The 21,658-nt window shown below is 52.9% G+C and overlaps 3 protein-coding genes across 4 annotated transcripts; all 3 read left to right on the top strand.

Moving 5' to 3' along the window:
- Positions 1 to 6,173: 6,173 nt before the first annotated feature.
- Positions 6,174 to 9,342, top strand: HOXD10 (homeobox D10). Its single transcript, XM_065750401.1, has 2 exons — positions 6,174 to 6,915; positions 8,224 to 9,342. Exons 1-2 carry the CDS (start codon positions 6,174 to 6,176, stop codon positions 8,499 to 8,501), a joined length of 1,020 nt encoding a protein of 339 aa, XP_065606473.1. The 3' UTR covers positions 8,502 to 9,342.
- A 2,855-nt stretch (positions 9,343 to 12,197) lies between these two features.
- On the top strand, positions 12,198 to 15,577 carry HOXD9 (homeobox D9). Its single transcript, XM_065750402.1, has 2 exons — positions 12,198 to 13,036; positions 13,429 to 15,577. The coding sequence occupies exons 1-2, from the start codon at positions 12,385 to 12,387 to the stop codon at positions 13,668 to 13,670; spliced, it is 894 nt and encodes a 297-aa protein (XP_065606474.1). The 5' UTR covers positions 12,198 to 12,384; the 3' UTR covers positions 13,671 to 15,577.
- Positions 15,578 to 17,931: 2,354 nt separating this feature from the next.
- Positions 17,932 to 19,964, top strand: HOXD8 (homeobox D8). Of its 2 annotated transcripts, XM_065751432.1 has the most exons (3): positions 17,937 to 18,310; positions 18,551 to 18,698; positions 19,155 to 19,964. In XM_065751432.1, the coding sequence occupies exons 1-3, from the start codon at positions 18,185 to 18,187 to the stop codon at positions 19,448 to 19,450; spliced, it is 570 nt and encodes a 189-aa protein (XP_065607504.1). In that variant the 5' UTR covers positions 17,937 to 18,184; the 3' UTR covers positions 19,451 to 19,964. The 2 variants fall into 2 exon arrangements, with proteins under 2 accessions (XP_065607503.1, XP_065607504.1); XM_065751431.1 differs by having other exon boundaries at positions 17,932 to 18,698.
- The last annotated feature ends 1,694 nt before the right edge of the window (positions 19,965 to 21,658 follow it).

Genomic DNA, 21,658 nt, shown 5'->3' on the forward strand with positions numbered 1-21,658 from the left:
TTAGCAAGAAAAACATAAGTGTATGCCTTTGAACTTCCAAAATGTCAAGGTCATCACCTTTAACCTTTCTGAATAATTAGGCGCCTTAAGGTTCCTCTGTTATTTTCCACCACCACCCACCCTCTCTCTGTCTCCCTCTGGCTCGCTCACCCTCTCGCCCCACACACGCACGCACATGGCCGTGTCAGCGCCCCACAACGCGCAGCGCCCGGCCGGCCGAGGGGAGCAGCTCCGCGGTGCGGAGAGCCCTGCCGGCCCCGCGCCCCGATCCTTCCCCTGCCGGGCCCGGCAACTCCCCGAATATCTCCTTCTTCCTCTTTTTCTTCGTCTTCTTCCTTTTTTTTTTTTTTTTTTTTTTTTTTTTAAGGAAAAAAATCCTAAGGAAACAAATAATGCTTTTGTCGCTCCGGATAAAACACGGGGACGGCAAGGAACGCTTGGCAATGGAGTGAGAAGGATGCGATTTCGGCAGTTTTCCCCCGGCTGCGCGTTCCCCACAAAGCCCATTAATTAGGAGCGCTCGGAGCAGTGCGGATTTCATTCCTCCCGACCTTCCAGCAGCGTTCTCGCGTCTCTCCTGAATCCCAATCCACAGGGAGAGAGCAGGGCGTTCGCTTTCCGTTCCCTGCAGTGCTCTAAGCATCCGTCTTAGGGGATTCCGATCCCTTTAAAATGCTCCCACACCGCAAAAGAGGGCCGCGGAAACCTAATCACCCCAGCATTAATCTTGCATAAATGCTCAATTATAGCAGCCTTGGGTTTCTATTTAAAAAGAAAGGGAGAAAGCCGTGACCGACAGCAAATGGAGCGGCCGGGAGGGAGGCGGCTGCTCCTCCATCCGGAGCCACACGAGGGCGCATCGCTGCTGCACTGCGCCGTCCTCGTGCTCCGGTATATTTCCTCCTAATAATAATTCCACCGCTAATAAAACATCTAATATATAAGTAACGAGAAGATTTCAGGGCCTTCCAAATGAGAAAATAAAGCATCAAAAAGATTTATTAAACAAATAACCCGTAACCGTGACGTGCTCGAGAAATATGCCAATTTAAAAGAAATTTTGGTGCTCGTAATCTTTTATAACGCATCCGAGCTTTAAAAAAAATCCCATAATTTTAAGGAAAAAAAAATAAACCAACGATATTCCGAATTCGTTCCATAGAACGAAAACCTATTTACTCATTTCAGGACGGCCTCAACGCGGATAGAACAAAAGTAATATAAATCCCAGACGCTGCCACTGTTTATCTTTCGTTTTTTACTGAAGGCTTTTCTTAAATAAACCTTTCGATACAGAAAGCGTAATTTTAAAAACGCATTTTATTTAAACGCGGCTTTAACGTGAGATGCTGAAAACGCTTATTTTTTTTATAGATAGACAGAGACTAAAAAGAAAGAAGACGTTTTTAATATCCGAACATCACCTTGCCAAGGCTCTGCTGATTGCAATCCCTCTCCTTAACAACACTACTGAGGTCTATTAAAATGAAACTAGAGATTAGAAAATTAAAGCGAGCTTATGAATTCCCTGGGCTTTCTCCAGCGACAGACCGCGTTCCGTTTTGCTGTTCTGTGTTCTCTCTTGTTGTCTTCCCATGCGCAGTTTTTCTCAGAACCTCCCCAGGAAAGGGCTCCGCTTCTTTCTGCTCAGCTGCGGGATTCACCAAAATCTATTTCTGCTGCCTCAGCTGCGTTCCGCGCTGCCAGAGCCCCACATCCCGTGAAAGCATTTGTTGGCACTCTGTCCGCTGAGTTTGGGGGTGGCTTTTCGTTGTTGTTCTTTGGCTGTGGGGTTTTATTTATTTATTTGTTTGTTTGTTTTAGAAGTTCATTGTTAACAATTTCCTAGAAATAGCCTTTCCGTCTGCGATAAAACAGCATTGTGCAGCCTCAGATCCTCGGGTCCCTGGCGCCACGAGAGCCCCTTTGAGTCCAACCCAGAGCCTGGAGGAATCCCCCTGCTCTCGGTGGAGGTACCTATGTCGAGAAGGGAACAATCAGCAAAGTTTTCCCGTTTGTTTTCCTGGCATTCGGGGCTTCTTGGGAGAGCCCGCACCGACCCCAGCGCCTTCGGGCTCCCACGTGAAGCTTCAACCCCTCACAATTAGCGCGGCCGCTCTCAGAGGATGTGAACGGCTGATTGGAGCCGGGTGTGATGTTAATTAAAAAAAAAAAATACAAAAAAAACCCACCACCAAAACAAAACACACAACCTTGAATACGGCAACGCCACTTTGTTCTTTTTTTTTTCTTTTTTTCTTTCCTTTTTTTTTTTTTTTTTAGCTTGTTAATGTGATGGTTCTGTCAGAGTCTATCATCTCTTGTATCCTTCCCCCCTTCCCCCCCCCCCCCTCTTGTTTCTCTGCTTTATTCTTTTAGAAATAAAAGGCTGGGAGCTATTTCCGAACGCCTTTGAGCTTGTCCCTTCAGGAGGACGAGAGGGGCATTTGCTTCTCCCCTGATTGAACCTCAGATTCGGCAGCAGTCTGCCGAAAGTCAAACGTGCCGGGCTGCGGCCGGATCGCCGACTGGTCTGCACGCCAAAATGCCGTAAGGATAAGGCTGTGCCCCTGCGAGGAAATATGGGAATACATCAAGGGGGGAACTGAGGCTGGAGTATAGCGGATGCTGCTGTGCGCTCCCCACAACAGCAATTGTACCTCTGAAGCAATGGGCGGCGAGGAATTTTGTTTATTCTATAAGGTGCTGTATTAAGGAAGAGGCGTTGTGCCATCAGGGCGTTCCTGCCTCCCACTCGCCGTCAAAAAATTCCAGGGAATCCGAACCCCCGGCCGAGTCGCCGACTCTTTCTGTGAAAGCATGGCACACGAAGCTCTGGGTAGCGTGACAGTTGCGTTATTAAGGGAAGCAAGGTCACAATATTGTAGCCAATATATTTATTTTTTTCTTTAAATAAAAACTATTCTTCAGTCTCCCCGCCATGTAGCAGCGCGGTATAAAATATACAGCCCGCGCGCTTAAAGGCGCCCTAAATAAATTGCTGGAATCGAGTAAATGAAAGCAATTTGACTAAAAGCTTCCTGAGCTCCAGCCTATTTTTAAAGGCAGATATTTCTCGCAATACCTTTGTTACTGAAGGCATCTGCGAAATATCCAGCCTCTCCCATCCCATCCCCTCCCCCCCCCCCCAATAATGAGACACAAACACAGCAAATTGCAACGATAGGAATCGTCAGCACGGTCGAGAAAAACATCATATCACGAGTAATAAGGTTTAGGAAGATAAGGCGGTGAAATGAAAGCCCATCGGCACGTCTGGTAACCTCCGGGTTTTAGCCCTGACATTTGCTAGAGGAGAAATCCGTAATGTCCACCTATGCTTTATTACAAACAGTAATTTACATCTGCATGGAGCCATTGGTTGGGGTTTTTTTTCCTTCCCTCATTCGGAAAAATATGGGGCTCTGAGAGCAAAACCTTTATATTAATGTAGACTGTATATCTCATTTATTGCACGATATTGATTTATTTATTAATGTTAATTACTTGATTCCATTTTAATATGATTTAAAACAATAGTGACATTAAATGCCCAAAGCCTAAGTCTCCAGTTCCCCAGTGGCTCTCGCATGTTTATTCAACTTCTATTTACATCAAACTTAAACTTCCCTTCTGTTCATTTTCAATAAAAAGTCGCTGCCCATTTCTCAGACCCCCCTCGTGATTTATCATGGGCGAAGGGTCCTTTCGGAGCTGTTTGGCAGCCCTAAATACGAAATTTAAATCACGATCATCGCAGCCATCATCTCGCTTTCCGTGCGGTGGCACGGAAGAAATTCATATCTTCAATTACAAAAATCAAAGAGCCCTCCCGTCTGTGCGGTGGCTGAGGGCCGGCCGGCTCAGCCCTGCCCGGGGGGGCGGCCCGGGCTGCCTGCACCTCCGCTGCCGCGCAGCTCTCCGCGGCCCTCTGCGCTCTGCCCGCGCCTGGGGTGTTTCTGGGACCCCCCCCCACCTTTGTTTTTTTTTTTTTTTCTTTTTCCCCGAAAGTGTAAATAAAGATTACGAAAGAGCCGTTTGATGGGCATAAAATTCCAGATTAGATGTCACAGTCGAGCCCCAAACCGCGTCGAGGAAAATAGTATTTGGTGGCTTTAAACTCTGTGGGTCGCCCGGGCTGTTGTTGGAGAAGAGGAAATTGCTAGAAAGCGAGGGGGGGACGTGGAGCTCCGAGGTTCCTCCGCAGCTCGGCTCGGCCAAATCTTAGCAATGGCTCTGATCGTGATCTTAAATGCACCGAGGCGGGAACTGCCCCTTCCCGGCTCGGAGCGCGGTGGCGGAGGGCTGCGGGGCAGCGCCGAGCCGGGAGGCGGCGGATCGAGGAAGGTAATGTTTAAACTGCGGCAACACAGGAGCCGGGGACGGCAGCTATAAAAGGCGCTGCCTCTTAACCTGACAATGATGTTGTATTTGAACAGCTGCGATAAGGTTTTAAAAGGGTCTGTCTCATTGCCACAGCGAAATTTTAAATGGGGTTATTGTTTCCAGCAACGCAAAGTGTGCGGGAGAGCCCACAGCAGTCGAGCGCCAGGAAACAAGGGAGAAGTGGAGCCCACGCTGCTGGAAAACGCGTGTTTGGAGCTGGGAGAAGGGCGCAGATAGGGATTTAAAAATCTTTCCCCGTGCAGCTGCGCTATGGGGCCGGCGGTGTCCTGCGGGCGGAGAGGGCCCACAGCGGCCCGTGCGTCCGGCACGGGAACCACCAACAAGTTCACCGCGGGGGGGGTCCCCGGCCTCGGCCCCTGTTCGGGGACAGATGAAAAAAAAGGAAAGAAAAAAAGAAAGAAGGAAATGAAGAAAATTGTGGGAGAGGAGGGGTTTGGGGGGTGACTTTGGGGAAGAAAAGTAAGAAAGGAAAGGAAGGGAAGAGAAAGGAAAGAGAAGGAAAGAGAAGGAAAAAGAGAAAAAAGAAAGAGTTGGTGCCATCACTGTTCAAAATGTAACAGGTTCGGGTGTAAATATGGGTTCGAAGCGGGGGGAAAAACAATAAAACGCGCCGAGAGCACTGAGATGCAGAAATCTCACTTGCCATGCGGCACTTAGCGTTCCCACCCCCATACATATTTCTATTATCATTTTTCTATATTCCATCTTCAACGATCATTCTTTACCAAAATAAAATAAAATAAGCAAGAAAGGAAAGGAAAAAGTTGCTGGAGCAGTGGCAGGAAGCACCTCGCTCTCGGTGTTTCTGGCAGCAGTGCTGCAGAAGGGGGAATGATCTCTCTGGTGCTTTCAGTTTCCAGGGCAAGAGAAAACACATTCATTTTTATTTTCTTTTCGCAAGGCGTAGTGAGAGAGCGTTGTGAAATAATTCGAGGAATGCATTGCAACTATAAACCCCAACTTCTGACAAAAGTATGGCTTTTAATATTTGACGATTTGTGTTAAAACAAAAATTGACCTTCTCGGTGAGCAGCGAGGAAAAAAATCAATAGTATAATTTTCAATAATTCATAACGCGAACGCCATTATGCTAAATCTTAACTATTAATCTTATCCTTTACAAAGTCTCGATTGATTTGCTAATAAAATATCTTCCCGTGTGTGGCAACAGAGGGTATAACTCTTTAAAAAGCTCCAGAAGCAAGAAAATTACCAAGTCGCCCAAGAATGTAGATGAGGATTTTATTGATCGCCCCTGATTCTTCTTAATACGCATTAATAAATTCCGCAACCTTTTGTACCTCGCACTTGTCAGGAAGCGATGCCGTTACGGCGAGGGGAGGCACGATGGCCGCCGCGCTCCGGGCCGCGCCGAGCCGAGCCGAGCCGTGCTGCCGGCAGACGCGGCAGGGCCGGCCCCGCGCGGCTCGGCTGGGCTCGGCGCGGCTCGGCTCGGCTGGGCTCGGCGCGGCTCGGAGCGGAGCGGGGCCGCGGCCGGGGCCCGTTGCGGTGCCGCAGCGCGGGGCCGGGCGCGGTGCGGTGCCGCGGCGGCGGCCTAGGGGTCGCTGTTGACCGCGGCGGGGCGCGGCGGGGCGGCGCGGCGGGGAGCGTCAGCGGCGGGGCGGCGGGGCGCGGGGCGGCGGGCGCTGCCATTGGCCCGGCTGTCATGTGGTCGCGCGGAGGCATCCGCAATTACACGGGAATGTTTTCCTAGAGATGTCAGCCTACAAAGGACACAATCTCTCTTCCTCAAATTCCTCCCCAAAATGTCCTTTCCCAACAGCTCTCCTGCCGCTAATACTTTTTTAGTAGATTCTCTCATCAGTGCGTGCAGGAGTGACAGTTTCTACTCCAACAGCGCCAGCATGTATATGCCACCTAGCACAGACATTGGGACTTATGGGATGCAAACCTGTGGACTCCTACCGTCTCTGGCTAAAAGAGAAGTTAATCACCAAAATATGGGTATGAATGTACATCCTTATATACCTCAAGTAGACAGTTGGACAGATCCGAACAGATCTTGTCGAATAGAGCAACCTGTTACACAGCAGGTCCCCACTTGTTCCTTCACTACAAATATTAAAGAAGAAAGCAATTGCTGCATGTATTCCGATAAGAGAACCAAACTCATTTCTTCAGACGTCCCTTCCTACCAGAGGCTGGTGTCTGAATCATGCCCCATTGAGAACCCCGAGGTTCCCGTCCCAGGATATTTTAGACTGAGCCAGACCTACGCCACTGGGAAAACCCAAGAGTACAATAATAGCCCTGAAACGAGTTCAACCGTAATGTTACAGTTAAACCCTCGCGGCAGCTCCAAACCGCAGCTATCTTCTCAACTTCAGATGGAAAAGAAAATGAATGAAAACCCGAACGGCCAGGACGGCGCGGCTAAAGTCTCTCAAGTGGAAAGTCCCGAGCCCAAGTCCACGTTGCAAGACGAGAGGAGCTGCCTGCCCGAAGGCTCCGTGTCCAGCCCCGAGGTCCAGGAGAAGGAGACTAAAGGTCTGTATTACCGAGCTTGAGCCGTGCCGTGCCGAGAATCCGGCATCCGGCACCACGCAGCTCCCTGCTGCCCTGACGAGCCCGCGGCCACCCCACTTCACGGGGAGGAGTGTGGGGCTGCAGGTGCTGCGTCTGCGAAGATTTTGGTAGGCGAAAAATGCCACACAAAAGGGTCCGAAGGTTTGCTTTGAGCTGTGCCTCCCTTGTGCATGCAGCCCTCCTCTGCGGTGCGGGGTAGCTCCGTGTGCTCCTTAGTGCGCTGCTGCAGCCCAAACCGGTTAAATTCCTCTAAAAAACCAGCTCTGGAGGTTGTAAAATACGAGCAGCGCAACTTTCCTCTTATAATATTGCGCTGATTTTCGCCACCGAGGCCGGCTGCGGTTTGATTGCGTTTAAAGTTAATTACGATGCTGTTAAAATAGGTGAGGGATAGGTGCTTCCAGGCTGGGGGAAGTTGGGAACAAACGCACAATGAAAGCAGCAGCCCCGCTGCCTGCGTGAGCAGAGCGTGCACTGTGCGGACGTGGTGCTTGGGAGAACCTTGGGTTTGGCTCCAAAAAGCGCAGCGTTATTTTGAAATGCCTGTGAAAGGTAAAGGTGGTGCTTCTCTGATTTTATTTTCCCTTTAAAAGAGCGCAGAAGCCTTCTTTTCTATCAGCGTGTGGCGAGGAATCAAAAACCGGGAAAAATTCTCTGATAAAAATGTACTTTGCAGCCTTCGGGTCGATTTTTACCCTAAGTGTGCATGGAGATTCTCTTTTTATGAATTATAGTTTCTAATCCAGGTCTAGGTTGGTGTGGGATGGATCCCTTTCTTGTGGGGAAAAAAAAAAAAAAAGAATCTAAAAGAAAAATGGAGGAAAAAAAAAAAACGCGAGGTGGAGGGTGTTAATTTCACGTGTATCTTCGGGGCTGGGAAAATGTCTGTGTTTGCTTGCTAGGTGTGCTTGTGCGGCTCAGCTGGCCGGGGGGTGCTGCCTCAGGCCGTCGCGGGGGCATTTTGCAGCGGGGCATTTGGCCACGCAGCGGGCGGGGGCCGGGGCTGCGGGCCGGGCCGGGCCGTGCGTGGGGCCGCGTTGTGGGCAGGGTGACCCCGGCCCTGCACGGCCGCCGCTCGGAGCTCGGAAGGGCCGAGCGGGGTTCAGCCACCGCTGCTGCCCCGCGTCCGCAGCGCCCCGCGCAGCAGCTCCGCGCACATCCGCCATGGCTGCCAGACACTGCGGAGGGGTCATGGCCAAGGGTATGTGCTTACAGCCGGAGGGGGTTTTGATTTTTTTTTTTCTTCTTCTTCTCCTTTGATTTTGATAGAGGAAATCAAGTCTGATACTCCAACGAGCAATTGGCTAACTGCAAAGAGTGGCAGAAAGAAGAGGTGTCCTTATACTAAACACCAAACACTGGAATTAGAGAAAGAGTTCTTATTCAATATGTATCTCACTCGAGAGCGCCGCCTAGAGATCAGTAAGAGCGTAAACCTCACTGACAGGCAGGTCAAGATTTGGTTTCAAAACCGCAGAATGAAGCTCAAGAAGATGAGCAGGGAGAACCGAATCCGAGAACTGACCGCTAATCTGACCTTCTCCTAAGGCGTTCCCGGGGTGGCAACAGCGAGCAGTGGGCACGGCACCGCCGGTGCCACGTGCGGGAGAGACTCTGTCAGAACCGTCCTTTTCCTTTATTTTCTGGTAGAATGTGACTCTTCGTCCTTCTTTTAGCGCTGCAAGTGAATATGTATTACTATGACGAGTATATATAAAACCTAGCACGTGTAATTTATTTTTGTTCTCATCGTAATGCAGGGTAACTATTATTGAATATTATCATTTGGTCTTAACTTATTGGAACTGTCGAACATCCAAACAATGTGACTTTTTCATGTTTTTACTAACAAAATGGTATTTATGTGGGGCTGTTACACGGGCCATAACGTTTGGAGTACATTCAATACTTTAAGAAAAAGGGGGGGAAACTTTGGGGGCGGGGGGAAAGAGAAGCACATCATAATGTAACTATCCTCGCAAATGAACTTAGAAGTCGTCCTTCGTAAAATGGAATATTTCATTCTTCTCCATTGTAGACATTTTCTTGTGGTGCATATGTGGAATAGTAGTCGTTCAGCAGCAATATGTCCTTCTTGTGCATGTTCTGTTCGCATGTATAATGCAATAAACTCTGTAAACTACTGCGGTCCCTTTGGTTTTCTACAAACATTCCCAGTGTGGATGCAGGTTGGTTTTCTGACCCTTCCTCGCCAGCAGCTCCTGGGCCTGGTGCTCTTTCTCTTCCATGTCCTACTCTTTATGTGTCTCCCTCTGGGCTTCGGTCTTTCTTTCCCCCCTTTTCTTTGTTTTCTTTTTTCTTTTTCTTTTTCTTTTTTTCCCTTCCCTTTTTTTAGGGGTGGGGAGGAGACTGGGGCGGGAAATGATGTAAACCCGAATCATTTATAGTTGTGCCTGTAAACAAATGATTAATTGATAAAATGTTGTGATGTTCACAGTCTAACAATCAGAACGCAGAAACAAAACAAAACAAAACAGAAAAGAAAAAGAAAAAAGAAAAAAAATGTAGAGAGAGAAAGGAAAAGAAAAAAAAAAGTTGTAAAATATTATGATCTAAACTGGACATCCTCATCCAATCAACTCATAAACGGTAAGTGATAAAAAATCTTTCTACTACAAGCTGTCAGCAATATGTGTGTCATTTTATTTGACGTTCAGATGTTGATTTAAAAAATAACAGTCTCTGCGTGCTTACAATGTGTAGACTCTGATTTCGTGTCTTTACTTGCTTAAAAAAAAAACACCCGTCGTGCCAAAAACGGAGCTGGCACAACCGAACGGTAAGGAGCGGGCTCCTTGGCCATCCCGTGGTCCTTCAGAAGACTCTGCACGGGGAAATGTTCCCCCCACATCTGGTAAAGCTGAGCTTTTGCGAGCAGCGGAGCTCCCGGCAGCGCAGCAGCTCGTCCTCCCCAGCCCTGCTTCTGTGGCCCTGCACCATCTCGGCGTGCACAGAGCCCGTTTTATTTCACGCAATTCCGCTTTAGCAGCACACATCCAGATCATGAACTTCACGACTCTTAACCCTTTCTGCGCGCGGCGGAAAAATCCGGGCAGGGGCTGCTGGCGGCAGGGGAAGGGCACGGTGGGAGCGAGCAGCAGCGCCGAGCAGAGCGGCTTGCAAATGAACATGACTCCGAGCTGAAGTGCAAATCCGTGGGCACGCGTTCACCTTCGCTCAGTGCGGGAGAACGGCGTGCCTCCTCCCGGCCGCTCGCTGCCCACTAACGCCCATTCCTCCCCTGCGCAATTTCTACGAGGAGAAATGAAAGGCAGTGCCCACGTCCCTGAGCCGGTGCCCACCGGCCCTACCCGCCCCGCAGCTCTGCTCCCTGCTCTCGGCTGTCGGATCCAAGCGATGCTTCCTCATGCTTCCTCTCAGGGCAGAGGGCTGCTTCCCCGACCCAGAGCAGCACCGTTTCGGAGCTGCAGGGGCACATAGGTACGCTGCTTTCGCTCCCGCCTAGAAAACAAATAACAAAGCGGTGCACAGAGCCCAGCTCTTTCAACGTTGCGTGCGTTTGAACCCTCTTTTTTTTTTTTCCCCTCTTTAGAGCTACTCGCTGCATCACCCGAGGAGTTCAGCAGTGGGAACTCATTGCCTGGCTCCACACCGAGTGCTCCACAAAAAGGAGGTTCGCCCCAGTCTGTACCAACCCGTACATGTGCGGCAGGGCCGCCCCACCATGCGCCCGCTGTCAGAGGAAGGAGTAACAGAGGATTCTGAAATGGAGAGAAAAGGCGAGAGAGAGATGGGCGAAGTCGAACTGTAACAATAAAGACAAAAAGGGAAAAAGAAACAAAGAAAAAGAAAGAAAAAGAAAGAAAGAAAGAAAGAAAGAAAGAAAGAAAGAAAGAAAGAAAGAAAGAAAGAAAGAAAGAAAGAAAGAAAGAAAGAAAGAAAGAAAGAAAGAAAGAAAGAAAGAAAGAAAGAAAGAAAGAAAGAAAGAAAGAAAGAAAGAAAGAAAGAAAGGAAGGAAGAAAGAAAGAAAGAAAGAAAGAAAAAGAAGGGTGGGGAAAAAGGAAGAAAACAACGTAGGAGAGTAATAAATCTTAAAATAAACAGGAATTTTGGTCCCTTCCTCATACCGGCCCGCGAGTAGGAAGTGTTTTCGCGGAGCTGTTGTTTGTGTCCTCAGCGGGCCGTGCTGCGGGCTCCATTCTAACTGTGTACGTTTCCTCCAGATTCCAACACAGCACCTTCCCTCTCTCGGAGGAGCAGAAAGGCGCAGCACGGCTCGGGTAATCTGGTAGTCCGCGCTAACCAGGCGCTGGGGAAGGAAAGATAGCGGGCTCGGGCAGGGGAAAGGAGGCAGAAAAAGCGGCGCGGCCGAAAATCCACCGTAGGCATTGAACGTGGCAGCGCGGGTCGGCCTGGGTCCCCCTGACCTCGGCGGCGGCGGAGCCGGGGCCGGACGGAGGGAGGAGGACCAGGGCCCAGCCTCTGCCGCCTGCCGCCCGCTCCCCGCAGCCCCCGGGCAGCCCCCGGGCAGCGGTGCGGCCCCGCTCGGCAGCGTGCGCTCGGCCACACGCCGGTCGTGCTCGGAGACGCGGGTTTTGCTGTTTCCATCCGTCCATTTTATTAGGGACACATTAATCTATAATCAAATACACCTCATAAAATTTTTATTGAAAGGCATAAAATCATTACAGAGGTCTTCCACCTGTTTTAAAACAACACAATGGGCATCTCTTTCAAAACGCGAATCCTTCCCATGGAAACTTTCTGCCGGGGGAGGGGGGAGGGGGGGGAGACGGGGACGGATAATAATACCCGCACACGCTCTGAAATATGGAAGTGCCGCAATGTGCTTTTACTGTAACATTTTCCTGTTTTATGAGAAGTCGTTACAGTCCCAGCTTGCGATGGTTTGTTTTTACAGGCAAGAATCCCCCCTTCCCAGCGGGTTTCCTCGGCAGCTCGGAGTGTGATTAGCAAGCCAAGGCTGTTGGATGTATTTAAACACCCTGCCTCTCATTGATTAAGAAATGAATGGCAGAAATCACTCGGAGGAGGTGAAGAAATAGTCCGCGGCCGTGGGCTGCCGGCGCGGCCACGCCCGGCGCGTCCCGGACAGGGCACGGGCGGGGAGCGGGCAGGGTGGGCTCGGAAGGGGCATCGGGCATCGAGCGGTGCGGGGCGGGCGGTGCGGGGCGGGCGGCCCCGGCGCGGTCCGGGTGAGCAGCGCGGTGCGGTGCTGTTGTTGATGATGATTTTTTTTTTTTTTTTAATCACAGCAGCCCCAGTTTAGCGGATTGATTTACTCGCAGTATTGGTAAATATGATCACGTGGGCTCCACAACCAATGGTTGAGGGTTGCAGTCTGCAAAATACTACGATTGTTCTCAGGGAGGGTATCATATACAGTTAACAGTGTAACCTTTTATATGAGTAAGAGGGGAGCCTAAAATGTCGTCTAGTGGCACCATAAGTAACTATTATGTCGATTCTCTCATAGGCCATGAAAGCGAAGAAGTTTACGGGAGTAGATTCGTCCAGGGGGGTCACAGTGCGACCTCCAGGCCATCAGGTGTGGCAGAGAGTTCCGATTTTTCCTCCTGTAGCTTTGCACCAAAATCCACCGTGTTCTCCACCTCCTGGTCCACGGTTCACCCGCAGCCGCCCGCGGCCATGACCGGGATCTACCACCCCTACATGCACCAGCCCCACTTAGGGGCAGCCGACGCCGGCCGCTACGTGCGCTCCTGGATCGAGCCCTTCCCGGGCTTCCCGGGCGGCGGCGGCGGCGGCGGCGGCGGCGGCTCCGCGTCCGGCTCGGGCTCGGGCTCGGGCTCCTCCGCTGGGCGCCACTACGGGATAAAGCCGGAGACGGGAGCAGCCGCCTCCTCTTCTTCCTCCTCCTCCTCCTCCAAAAGGACTGAGTGCTCCTCGTCCCGCGAGTCCCAGGGGATCGCCGTGCCCGAATACACGTGCGGTGCTTTCCTGCCGGAGCCCCGCGAGAAGGCGGCTGCCGGCAGCGCCAAGGAGCCCGCCGCCTGCAGCCACAGCCCCGGCCCCGGCGGAGAGCCGAAGGAGGAGAAGCAGCAGCAACTTGACCCAAGTAAGTGGGGAAGGGGAGCGAGAGGGGGAGAGCGGCAGGGAGAGAGGGAGCGAGGGAAAGAAAGGAAGAAAGAAAGAAATTGCCCCTTTGATTTACTGCCGAAACCTGTAAGGCTCGAATGTGCAAAACTGATAGTTTTACTAACCTATAAAAACGTCTAGACGCCTACCCCAGCGCGAGCAGCAACAAGCACCCATAAAAGACTCCACATAACCACCTACCATCAAGACATCATTTGTACAGTAAACAGACCGGGGCATTAAGGCTTTTATGATAATTCTCCCAAAGTTGTGAAAACAGTCCATCCTTCGTTAAATTAATTTAACAACCTTTCCCCCCCACCCCCCCACCCGCCCCCCCATCCCTTCCCCCCTGTGCCTCCCTTCTTCCAGACAACCCTGCGGCAAACTGGATCCACGCTCGTTCGACGAGGAAAAAGCGTTGTCCCTACACTAAGTATCAAACTCTGGAACTGGAGAAGGAGTTTCTCTTTAACATGTACCTCACCCGCGACCGCCGCTACGAAGTAGCTAGGATTCTAAATCTCACCGAGAGACAGGTCAAAATCTGGTTTCAGAACAGACGGATGAAAATGAAAAAGATGAACAAGGAGAAAGGCAATAAAGGAGACTAACGCCGGGGTGGGAATGAGGCCGGGGAACGCTGCTTTGGGGCTGAGGTTGGGGCTGTATTTTTTTATTTGTATTTTGATTTTCGGTTCGGTCGGGTTTTATGCTTCCCCTGCCCCCTCGGCCCCGCGTGCGTCTCTCCTCCCCCCCCCCTCCTCCCCCCCCCCCGCGCCCCCGCCCCAGGATCGTTAAATCAATCCGGTCTTTTTTAGGTAGAAGTGAAACGTGGTCTGTGTCAGGTATTTGGGGAAATGTTGTCTTGCTCGCCGACGTGTTTGCAGAGTCGCTTCCTCCCCTTCTCCCCCCCAGGCCGTTCGGTCGGTGGTGTTGTGAGTGCACGTTAGCTTCGGGGACTTTAGCTGATGTTAAGTGTTCGACATGTCTCTTACAAGTGATGTACTTAGGTAGTTCCTTTGCCAAAATGAAGGTAAGGAAAGTAATTATAATACTGATAACAAAATATATATTAAATCACAGTGGCTTCAATCGACAGGAGTGCTGCGTCGTCCGCAATTCATTGAAAGAGACTCTCGCCCCAACCTCTGCTTTCTAGGTCTAAATTTTTGCAACAGCTGCCACCGCGAGGCCACGGGGTTCCCCCCCCCCCTCCCCATCCCCCTTAGTGCACTGTTAAGAGGTCGTCTCCGACTCGAAGCCATTTGCAATAGGCCTCACGTTTCCCGAGCCCCGGCCCGGTAAATGCTGTGCGCACCCCACGTCTCTAGCTGCCGACCTGCTGTATCTGTGTCCGTTCTAACACAATAAAGGCTGTCGTGACCGAACGAGAGCGGAACTCCGTGTGTCCCCGCGCTGCGCTGAGACCCCCGCGTCCGGGGCCGCGGCCACTCGTGGGGCGTAGGACCGGGGTAAGGGGTGGGTGGAGCGGCCTTCGGCCTCGGCACTGTGTGTGCGGGCGGTCCACGGCTTCCACGGGGAATTCTTGGGATCGTTTAGGGAATATTCCCACATCGCTCCTGCGGAGCCAACGAACCGAACGATGTTTTTCGCTCAAATCTTTTTTTTTTTTTTTTTTTTGTCCGTTTCTAACCTGTGCTCTCTACTCGGGCTTTGTTGGTGAAAGCTCATTTCGCAGCCCGTCCCGTGCCTCCAACATTTATAAACACCCATGGCTTTATCGAGATAATTGAGATGAAGTTCATTGTAAAAAATGCTTTGTTTAAAGAGCAACCATTAAAATGAAGGACCCGTAAATATTTACGAGCGGCTCGGTTAATTCAAGATTAAGGGGAGAGCAGAGACCTGGTGTTTCATGGTTTTTACCTCTCCCTTAAAAAAAGAAAAAAGAAAAAAAAGGAAAAAGAGAAAAGCCGGCCCATGTAGAGCCAGGAAAAGGTGTTGCATTGCTTCCCATCCATTGTCGAGAAGATACCTATAATTCTTTTAAAACAGGAAGAACCGCGGTATAATAAAACCATTGAGATGGCTAGACGTCTGGACCTAATGAGTTTACGATATGCTATGGCGCTTTTCTTTGAAACCACCTTATTTTGATGTTTGTGTTTGTTAGAGGGGGGAAAAAAGAAAAAAAAATGCAGACAAGCTCGGTCTTAAAATCTTGGACTATAAATTTCGATATGTCAGCGTTAGGCCAAGGCAACGGGCTCAGGAAAGACACGGGGGTCACGAAACAGATTTTACAGAGTGCACTGATTTGTTGAAATGTATTTTATTGGATATTCTACTGCGAGGAATCCCACCGCCGCGTTTTCCAAAATAACCATGTGTGTGTGGGGGTGGAATCTATCGCTAACAGCGTGCACGCAGTTTTTCTGCCATAGAACACCATCAGGAAGCTCTGGTAAGAAATCCTTACAAAGCCCACACCATTTGCTTTTAATATTTTATCTCTAACGCAGTGGCGTATTTTACCTCGGATAAACATACATAGTTTTTCCCTACTTTTTTGTTTGTTTTTTTTTTTTCTTCCGTATTTGTTTTACTTCTTAACGCTCCGTCTGTTCGGATCAAAATGGCAGAAAGCAAAAACGCCCTGCACGCCGATGCGCAGATCTTCCACGTCAAATGGCAGCCTGGTTCGGTCCGTCCATAGCGTCACTGCGTGGCTGTGCTCAGCACACAGCACCCAGCGGCTCCGGGTGTCACGGCGCGCTTACACAAAGAATCCTCCTTACTTTCGTTTGCATAAATCACTCTAGAGAGACGTAAGCACACGGATAAGCAAAATAACGTGTTCAAGACAAAACCGTATAGCTCTGAAACTACCACACATGGAGTATCTGTGGTGTAATGTGTGGGGAAACATGATCGAAAACGCGATAGCAGCGCTCTTCAAAGCCCCGGCGTCTGTGCTGGCTGCCATGTGTAAGCGAGGCGCATTCTTTGTATGTAGTTAATTAGAGCACTGGCAAAAAATTAAAAGAAGGTCACAGAAATGTTCTATGTAAATGGCATTGGGAACTCCGACAGACAAAAAACAAAAACAAAAAACAACAACAACAAAGAAAAGAAATATATATTACAAAAAAATAATAAAAAAGAGGAAGAAAAGCAAAGCAAAAAAGAAGAAAGGAAATGAAAATCCACCCATGACTGAGTGCGCCGACAGGCTGATCAGAACCGTGCAGGTCGTTGGGATTATGGCAGCCCCTTCTTGGTGAAGGGCCGCGCGGGTCACTGCCTGTCCCTGTCCCTGTCCCTGTCCCTGTCCCTGTCCCTGTCCCTGTCCCTGTCCCTGTCCCTGTCCCTGTCCCTGCCATCTCACGCCGCCAGAGGGCGCCCGAGCTCCATTCTACCGCCGGAGACGCGCCCACCGCCCGCGCCCCTTTCCGCGCCCGCGCAGAGCTCCGCGCCCTGTCCGGGGACGCTGTGGCTCCGGCCCCGCGGATGCGGGCGGGCGTGGTGCTGCCCGTGGGGCCGCTGAGGCTGTATGGAGGTGCGGGGTTCTCGGCCGCCACTCCACGCGAAGCCGCGCAGGGCTGAGTGGGGTCCTATGCCTCCTCTCCAGCCTCTGCCGCTATGGGCGTCTGCTGCTGTGATTTCTCATAGCAGCAGATATCTGTGTGCTCCAACGCCCGGGAGGGAGGGATGCGTTTGGACACCGCGGGGGGACCGCCTCGTGCCCCCATCCCTGGGCAAGGATCGCTGCTCCCGGGGGAGCCGTGCTGGGCTGTGCTGAGCCGGGTTAGCTGCTGTCACGGTTCCCCGGCTGTGGCCACTCACCAGATTTCCGGCAAGGCCCGGACTGTATTCCCGCGGTATCCCCGCGGGCATCGAGGTGCCCTGTGAGGGGCAGGGCAGCCTCCGAGACAAAGGGGGTGGGGTTGGTTGGGGTGCGGACTGCGATGGGGCAGAGGCCTGATATGACTACTGTTATGGAATAGCAGCGTTGTTGTCAGTTCACACCAGACGGTCACACGCGGCTCTGACAGGCTCGTCTAGTATTTCACCTCCATTTTTCATCTGTTCATAGCAGGGTGGACTCTGACTCTTGGGGGTGTCTGCCCTCAAAAGGTGCTCCCGCTGCAGGAAAAGCAGTTCGCCGGGAATCTCGGTGGGGACCGGAGGACGGAGACGGTGCTTCGCGGAGCAATGTGAGCGGGACCGTGCAGCCCTTCCTGAGCTGCCTTCTCCCGTTCTGGAACCCGACGGGCAGCGCCTTCCTCCCTTCCTCCCATTCCTTCCTTCCTTCCTCCATGCCCGGGAGTGCGCTCGCTGCCCCTTTCGCCCAGCGGCCCCGCGCTGCTGCCCGCGCACCCACCCGCCCTTCTTCCTCCCTCTCCTTGCCTCGCTAATGACGTCCACCAAGGGTGAAATGATGGAAAGTATATTCATGGGCATGATTTCCATTAAGTGTCAATTAACCTGGGGCCTCAGCCATGCGTGCACGGCGTCAAGGGTAAATGTGCATCTCATTTCCCAGCGCTCCACTCGCCCGCGAGGAAATGATCCGCAGGGCCCCGGCCCCGCGAGCCGCCGCCCTCCCCCATCTTCCCTCCCTCCCCCTCCCCCCCCCCGGACGCCCTCCGGACGCCCCCGGCCCCGCGCACTGGGCTCCGGTTCCCTGCGGGTTCTCTCCGGCCGCGGGTGCGGGCCGGCCCGGGCACAGCGCCCGCGGTTATCGCGCGCATCTGCGCGGCCTCGCCCGCGCGGCGGGGGTTCGGCGGCTCCCGGCGGGGGGAGCGGGGGCGCCGCGGCCGGGGTGGATCCGGGCAGGGCTGGGCCGGGTTTTTTTCTTGCCTGAGGAGCGGCACATGTAAACTGAAGCCAAAAGTCCCCCCTGAGCTCATGAGCGTGCGTGCGTGTGTGTGTGTGTGCGTGCGCGGGCTGCTGTGTGCCTAATAGGAAATAGTAAAAGCAGTGAGGCAGGTCATTTTGGGAGCGATTATATTCCAGCCCCGGTCACCGCGCACACGGAGAGCAGGAGAGGGGAGCGCACGGGGCGCGGCGGCGGCGCTAGGAGAGCAGCGGAGAGGCACCGGCGGCGGCACCGGGAGCAGCGCCCCGTGCCCGCTCCCCGCCCGCCGCTGCCCCCTCCCCGATGAGCTCCTACTTTGTCAACCCGATCTACTCCAAGTACAAGGCGGCGGCGGCGGCGGCGGCGGCGGCGGTGGCGGCGGGGGAGCCTCTCCCCGCCCCGTACTACGACTGTCACTTCGCGCCCGAGGTGAGCGGCCGCCACGCCGCCGCCGCCGCCGCCGCTCTGCTCTACGGGACCGGATTCCCGCAGCCCGGCGGGGCGGGGGGCGGCGGCGGCGCGGACTTTTACCATCCGGCCGGGGGTAGCCCCGCGGCCGCCTACCAGCCGCCTCCTCCTCCCCCCGCCGCGCCTCCGCCTCCTGCCCCCTGCAGCGGGGTTACCTGTCACGGGGAGCCCGCTAAATTTTACGGATACGATAACTTACAGAGACAGCAGATTTTTACGACACAGCAAGAGGCCGAGCTGGTACAATATCCTGACTGTAAATCGTCCAGTGCTAATATTGGCGAGGAACCAGACCACTTAAATCAGAGCTCGTCTCCTGCTCAAATGTTTCCCTGGATGAGACCACAAGGTTGGACGCAGTCAACATTCGCTTCCATCTCACGTCTGAGTTCGAAACTTTCTTTTCCTCCTCCCGCTCCTCTCTCCCCTCTCCCTCTGTTCCTCCCCTCTGCCTCTCGCTGTGTTCCCGCACCGCTCTCACTAACGGAACTGCGGGAGAACTGCGGGGGTGGGGGTGGGGGGCTGCTGAGCCTCAGGGAACGGCTGTCGAGGGGGGTGGGGGGGGCAGCGTGAGGCCGGGGGTGGTCGCCAGGTGCTGCCGCGGTCCTGCAAACTGCGGCGCGGAATTGCCGCTCTTAAAGCTGGGGCCGCACCCCCACCCCCACTTGCGCGGCTCGGCTCCCCACGCTCTCATTTTTTGCTCGCGTGTCGGTGCCGCTCCCCACGAGGGATGTGCGGAGGGCCCCGGGCGCTGTGGACGGGTTGCTCTGAGCCGCCCCAACCCCCGTGTTTTTGTTTCAAACAGCAGCGCCCGGGAGGAGGAGAGGGCGGCAGACGTACAGCCGCTTCCAGACGCTGGAGCTGGAGAAGGAGTTTCTCTTTAACCCCTATCTGACCAGGAAGAGACGGATCGAGGTGTCCCACGCCCTAGGACTCACCGAGCGGCAGGTAAAGATCTGGTTTCAGAACAGGAGGATGAAGTGGAAAAAGGAGAACAACAAGGACAAATTCCCCGCTTCCAAGCAGGAGGGAAAGGAAGGGGAAGCCAAAAAGGAAGCACATGATCTGGAAGACGACAGAGACGAAAGCCACATGAATTAAATTATTTTTGCCCTAAAAGCCTTTGTGAAGGGCTATCAGAAACGAGGAGCCCACGGCCGCCACCCCGGGCCCGTCCCCGCCGCGCGCACCCCGCGGGGCTGTGTCCCGCCCCACTCTGTTCTGTGTGGGTTTGGGTTTGGGTTTGTGTCTAACTGCATCCGGAGCGATCTCCAGATGTCAGCTCGTCTGCTTCTTCTGGCAATCTGATAGCGAGTTCGCAGCAATACATTTCTAATGATATATATATATATATATATATATAAAAATAGAAACTTCTTTTTTTCAATATTAAAAGATGGTGATTGCGACATACACTTCCTAATGATAAATAAGCCAATAAGCGAGACATACACCAATGCTTTATTAATCAAAGAAGTGCACTTGTATTATTTTAATTGTTGTCATTTTCTAATCTTGAATAAATTAAATAAATGTAATAAATTTTGAAGAGCAAATCTTAGAAATATATGAAACTTTTTACTATAGATATTTGATTTAAATAAACCAAAATGATTCGAATGTAAAATCTGTCGGTTTCCTGTCATCCTTTCTGTAATCTGCTCCTCCGATAAACTCTCTCGAACCTCCACATCCTCCCTTTGCTTCGTTCCTAGTGCCTATTTGGGCGGGGAGATATCGAAATGGACCACTTGAGACAAAACCTGAGCGGGTACCCAGCCCCGACCGGGCCCCGGTGTTCCCTGAGGCGGTGACGCGAGGTGCCAGGGCCGCCTGACCAAGGTTCTTCCGCGTCGCGGAGCTGGGACCCCGGCATGTGCGTCTGGACCTCGCAGCTTTTTCTCCTTATCCTCACCGAGGGGCTCCGCTCCCTCCTCTGCGGGTCTGTGAGCGCCGGGCCGGCTCCAGCCTCCCCGACGGATCGCGGACAAAGTGGTTCGTGGTCCTAAATCACGTATAAATACGGAAAAGTACGTTTCAGCAATAAATACCTTGGCACTATTTCGGGGCATTTTTCCAAGCCGCCGGGCGGGGCGGTGGGGGCAGCTCGGTTAGGGGCGGCGGGCACACAGCATAAAGCCTCACGAAAATTTCTGCACAATTTTTCGCCTGTCTCACTCCTCCAGTGCGCGATGTTCACTGAAGGCCCCGCGAGATGCGGCGCAACGAACACGACCGACTCGACTCCCGTGATCTGACTCCGAAAAGGAATGGTGCCGTCGTCGGAGCGCCCTCGGCCCTGTCCTCCCAAAGCCTCTCGCGAAGGCCCCCAGACGTGTCGGGGCCTCGTCTCGCAGCCCCACGGCCGGCAGCAGCCAAACACGCGGGGACGGATGCTCCGGGGCCGAGATTGATGCGCGGGGTGGGTTCGTGCCGCTTCTTCTCGGCTCCCTGCCGGCAGCCAGGCTCGGCTCAGCCCCTCCAGCTCCTGAGGGAGGCAAAACCGAGTGGAGACATTGTTCTGGTTTATTTTAATCGCGTAACTGGTTAAAGCTTACGCGTGGAAGCTGTGGCAGAGCCGAGAAGATACCATTTTGCTGCACGGATTTGCACACGCGCAGCGGTGCCCGGGTAGCCGGGAGCGATGCGGCTCTGGGGCCCGGCTACAGCCCCGCACCGGGCCTCCTTCTGCCGCGACCCCGGGAAGCGCGCAGAGGAGCTGTCACGGCTCGGCGGAGCATTTCCCGAGCCGGTGTTCGTCCGGGAAAAGAGCCGCTGCCGACGTTGTTTTTAATTTCCAGACAAAGAGAATGAAATTAAAATATTCCTGACGAAGTTTCCGTTAGCGTTGCCCTCCCAGGACCGACTGGGAGCGCAGCCACGCACACAAACCAACGCCCCGGTGCGCGCAGGGTTCGCAAAGGCCTCGTCCTAACGGGAAACTTCCCTCTCCCTTTCTTTTTTCTTTTTTCTTTTTATTTTTTTTCAGTTAAAAAAAAAAAAAAAGGCCTTGTTGTGTACTTATGAAGGTACTTCCCACCCGTAGCTGGCAGCTGAATCTCTCCTTCGCTTTCACTTAGAGTCCTGATCAAGAAAAGCGAAGAGAGGCAGCGGTTGCCCCGTGTGCTCTCGGTGGCCGCCGGGCCGGGAGGGAACGCCGCACCGTGCGGGAGAGGCCGGAGCTGCGCGGGGCCGCGGGAGTTGGGGGTGCCTCGGCCCAGTGGGTGCCTCATCCGAGGGCGTGTGATCCCCCGCAGCGGCGTGTGACACAGACCCCACGTCGTTAGCGCAGTTTGGGCTTTTTGTTAG

This window comes from Cyrtonyx montezumae, unplaced genomic scaffold, assembly GCF_038088225.1.
Source record: "Cyrtonyx montezumae isolate F1298 unplaced genomic scaffold, pur_monq_1.0 scaffold_7, whole genome shotgun sequence".
Taxonomy (NCBI): Eukaryota; Metazoa; Chordata; class Aves; order Galliformes; family Odontophoridae; genus Cyrtonyx; species Cyrtonyx montezumae.

Coding starts and splice junctions, on each gene's coding strand:
- HOXD10 (XM_065750401.1), top strand. CDS start 6,174: ATGTCCTTTCCCAACAGCTCTCCTGCCGCTAATACTTTTTTAGTAGAT. Junction 6,916..8,223: donor CCAGGAGAAGGAGACTAAAG/GTCTGTATTACC, acceptor TGATTTTGATAG/AGGAAATCAAGTCTGATACT.
- HOXD9 (XM_065750402.1), top strand. CDS start 12,385: ATGTCGTCTAGTGGCACCATAAGTAACTATTATGTCGATTCTCTCATA. Junction 13,037..13,428: donor GCAGCAGCAACTTGACCCAA/GTAAGTGGGGAA, acceptor CCCTTCTTCCAG/ACAACCCTGCGGCAAACTGG.
- HOXD8 (XM_065751431.1), top strand. CDS start 18,185: ATGAGCTCCTACTTTGTCAACCCGATCTACTCCAAGTACAAGGCGGCG. Junction 18,699..19,154: donor TCCCTGGATGAGACCACAAG/GTTGGACGCAGT, acceptor TGTTTCAAACAG/CAGCGCCCGGGAGGAGGAGA.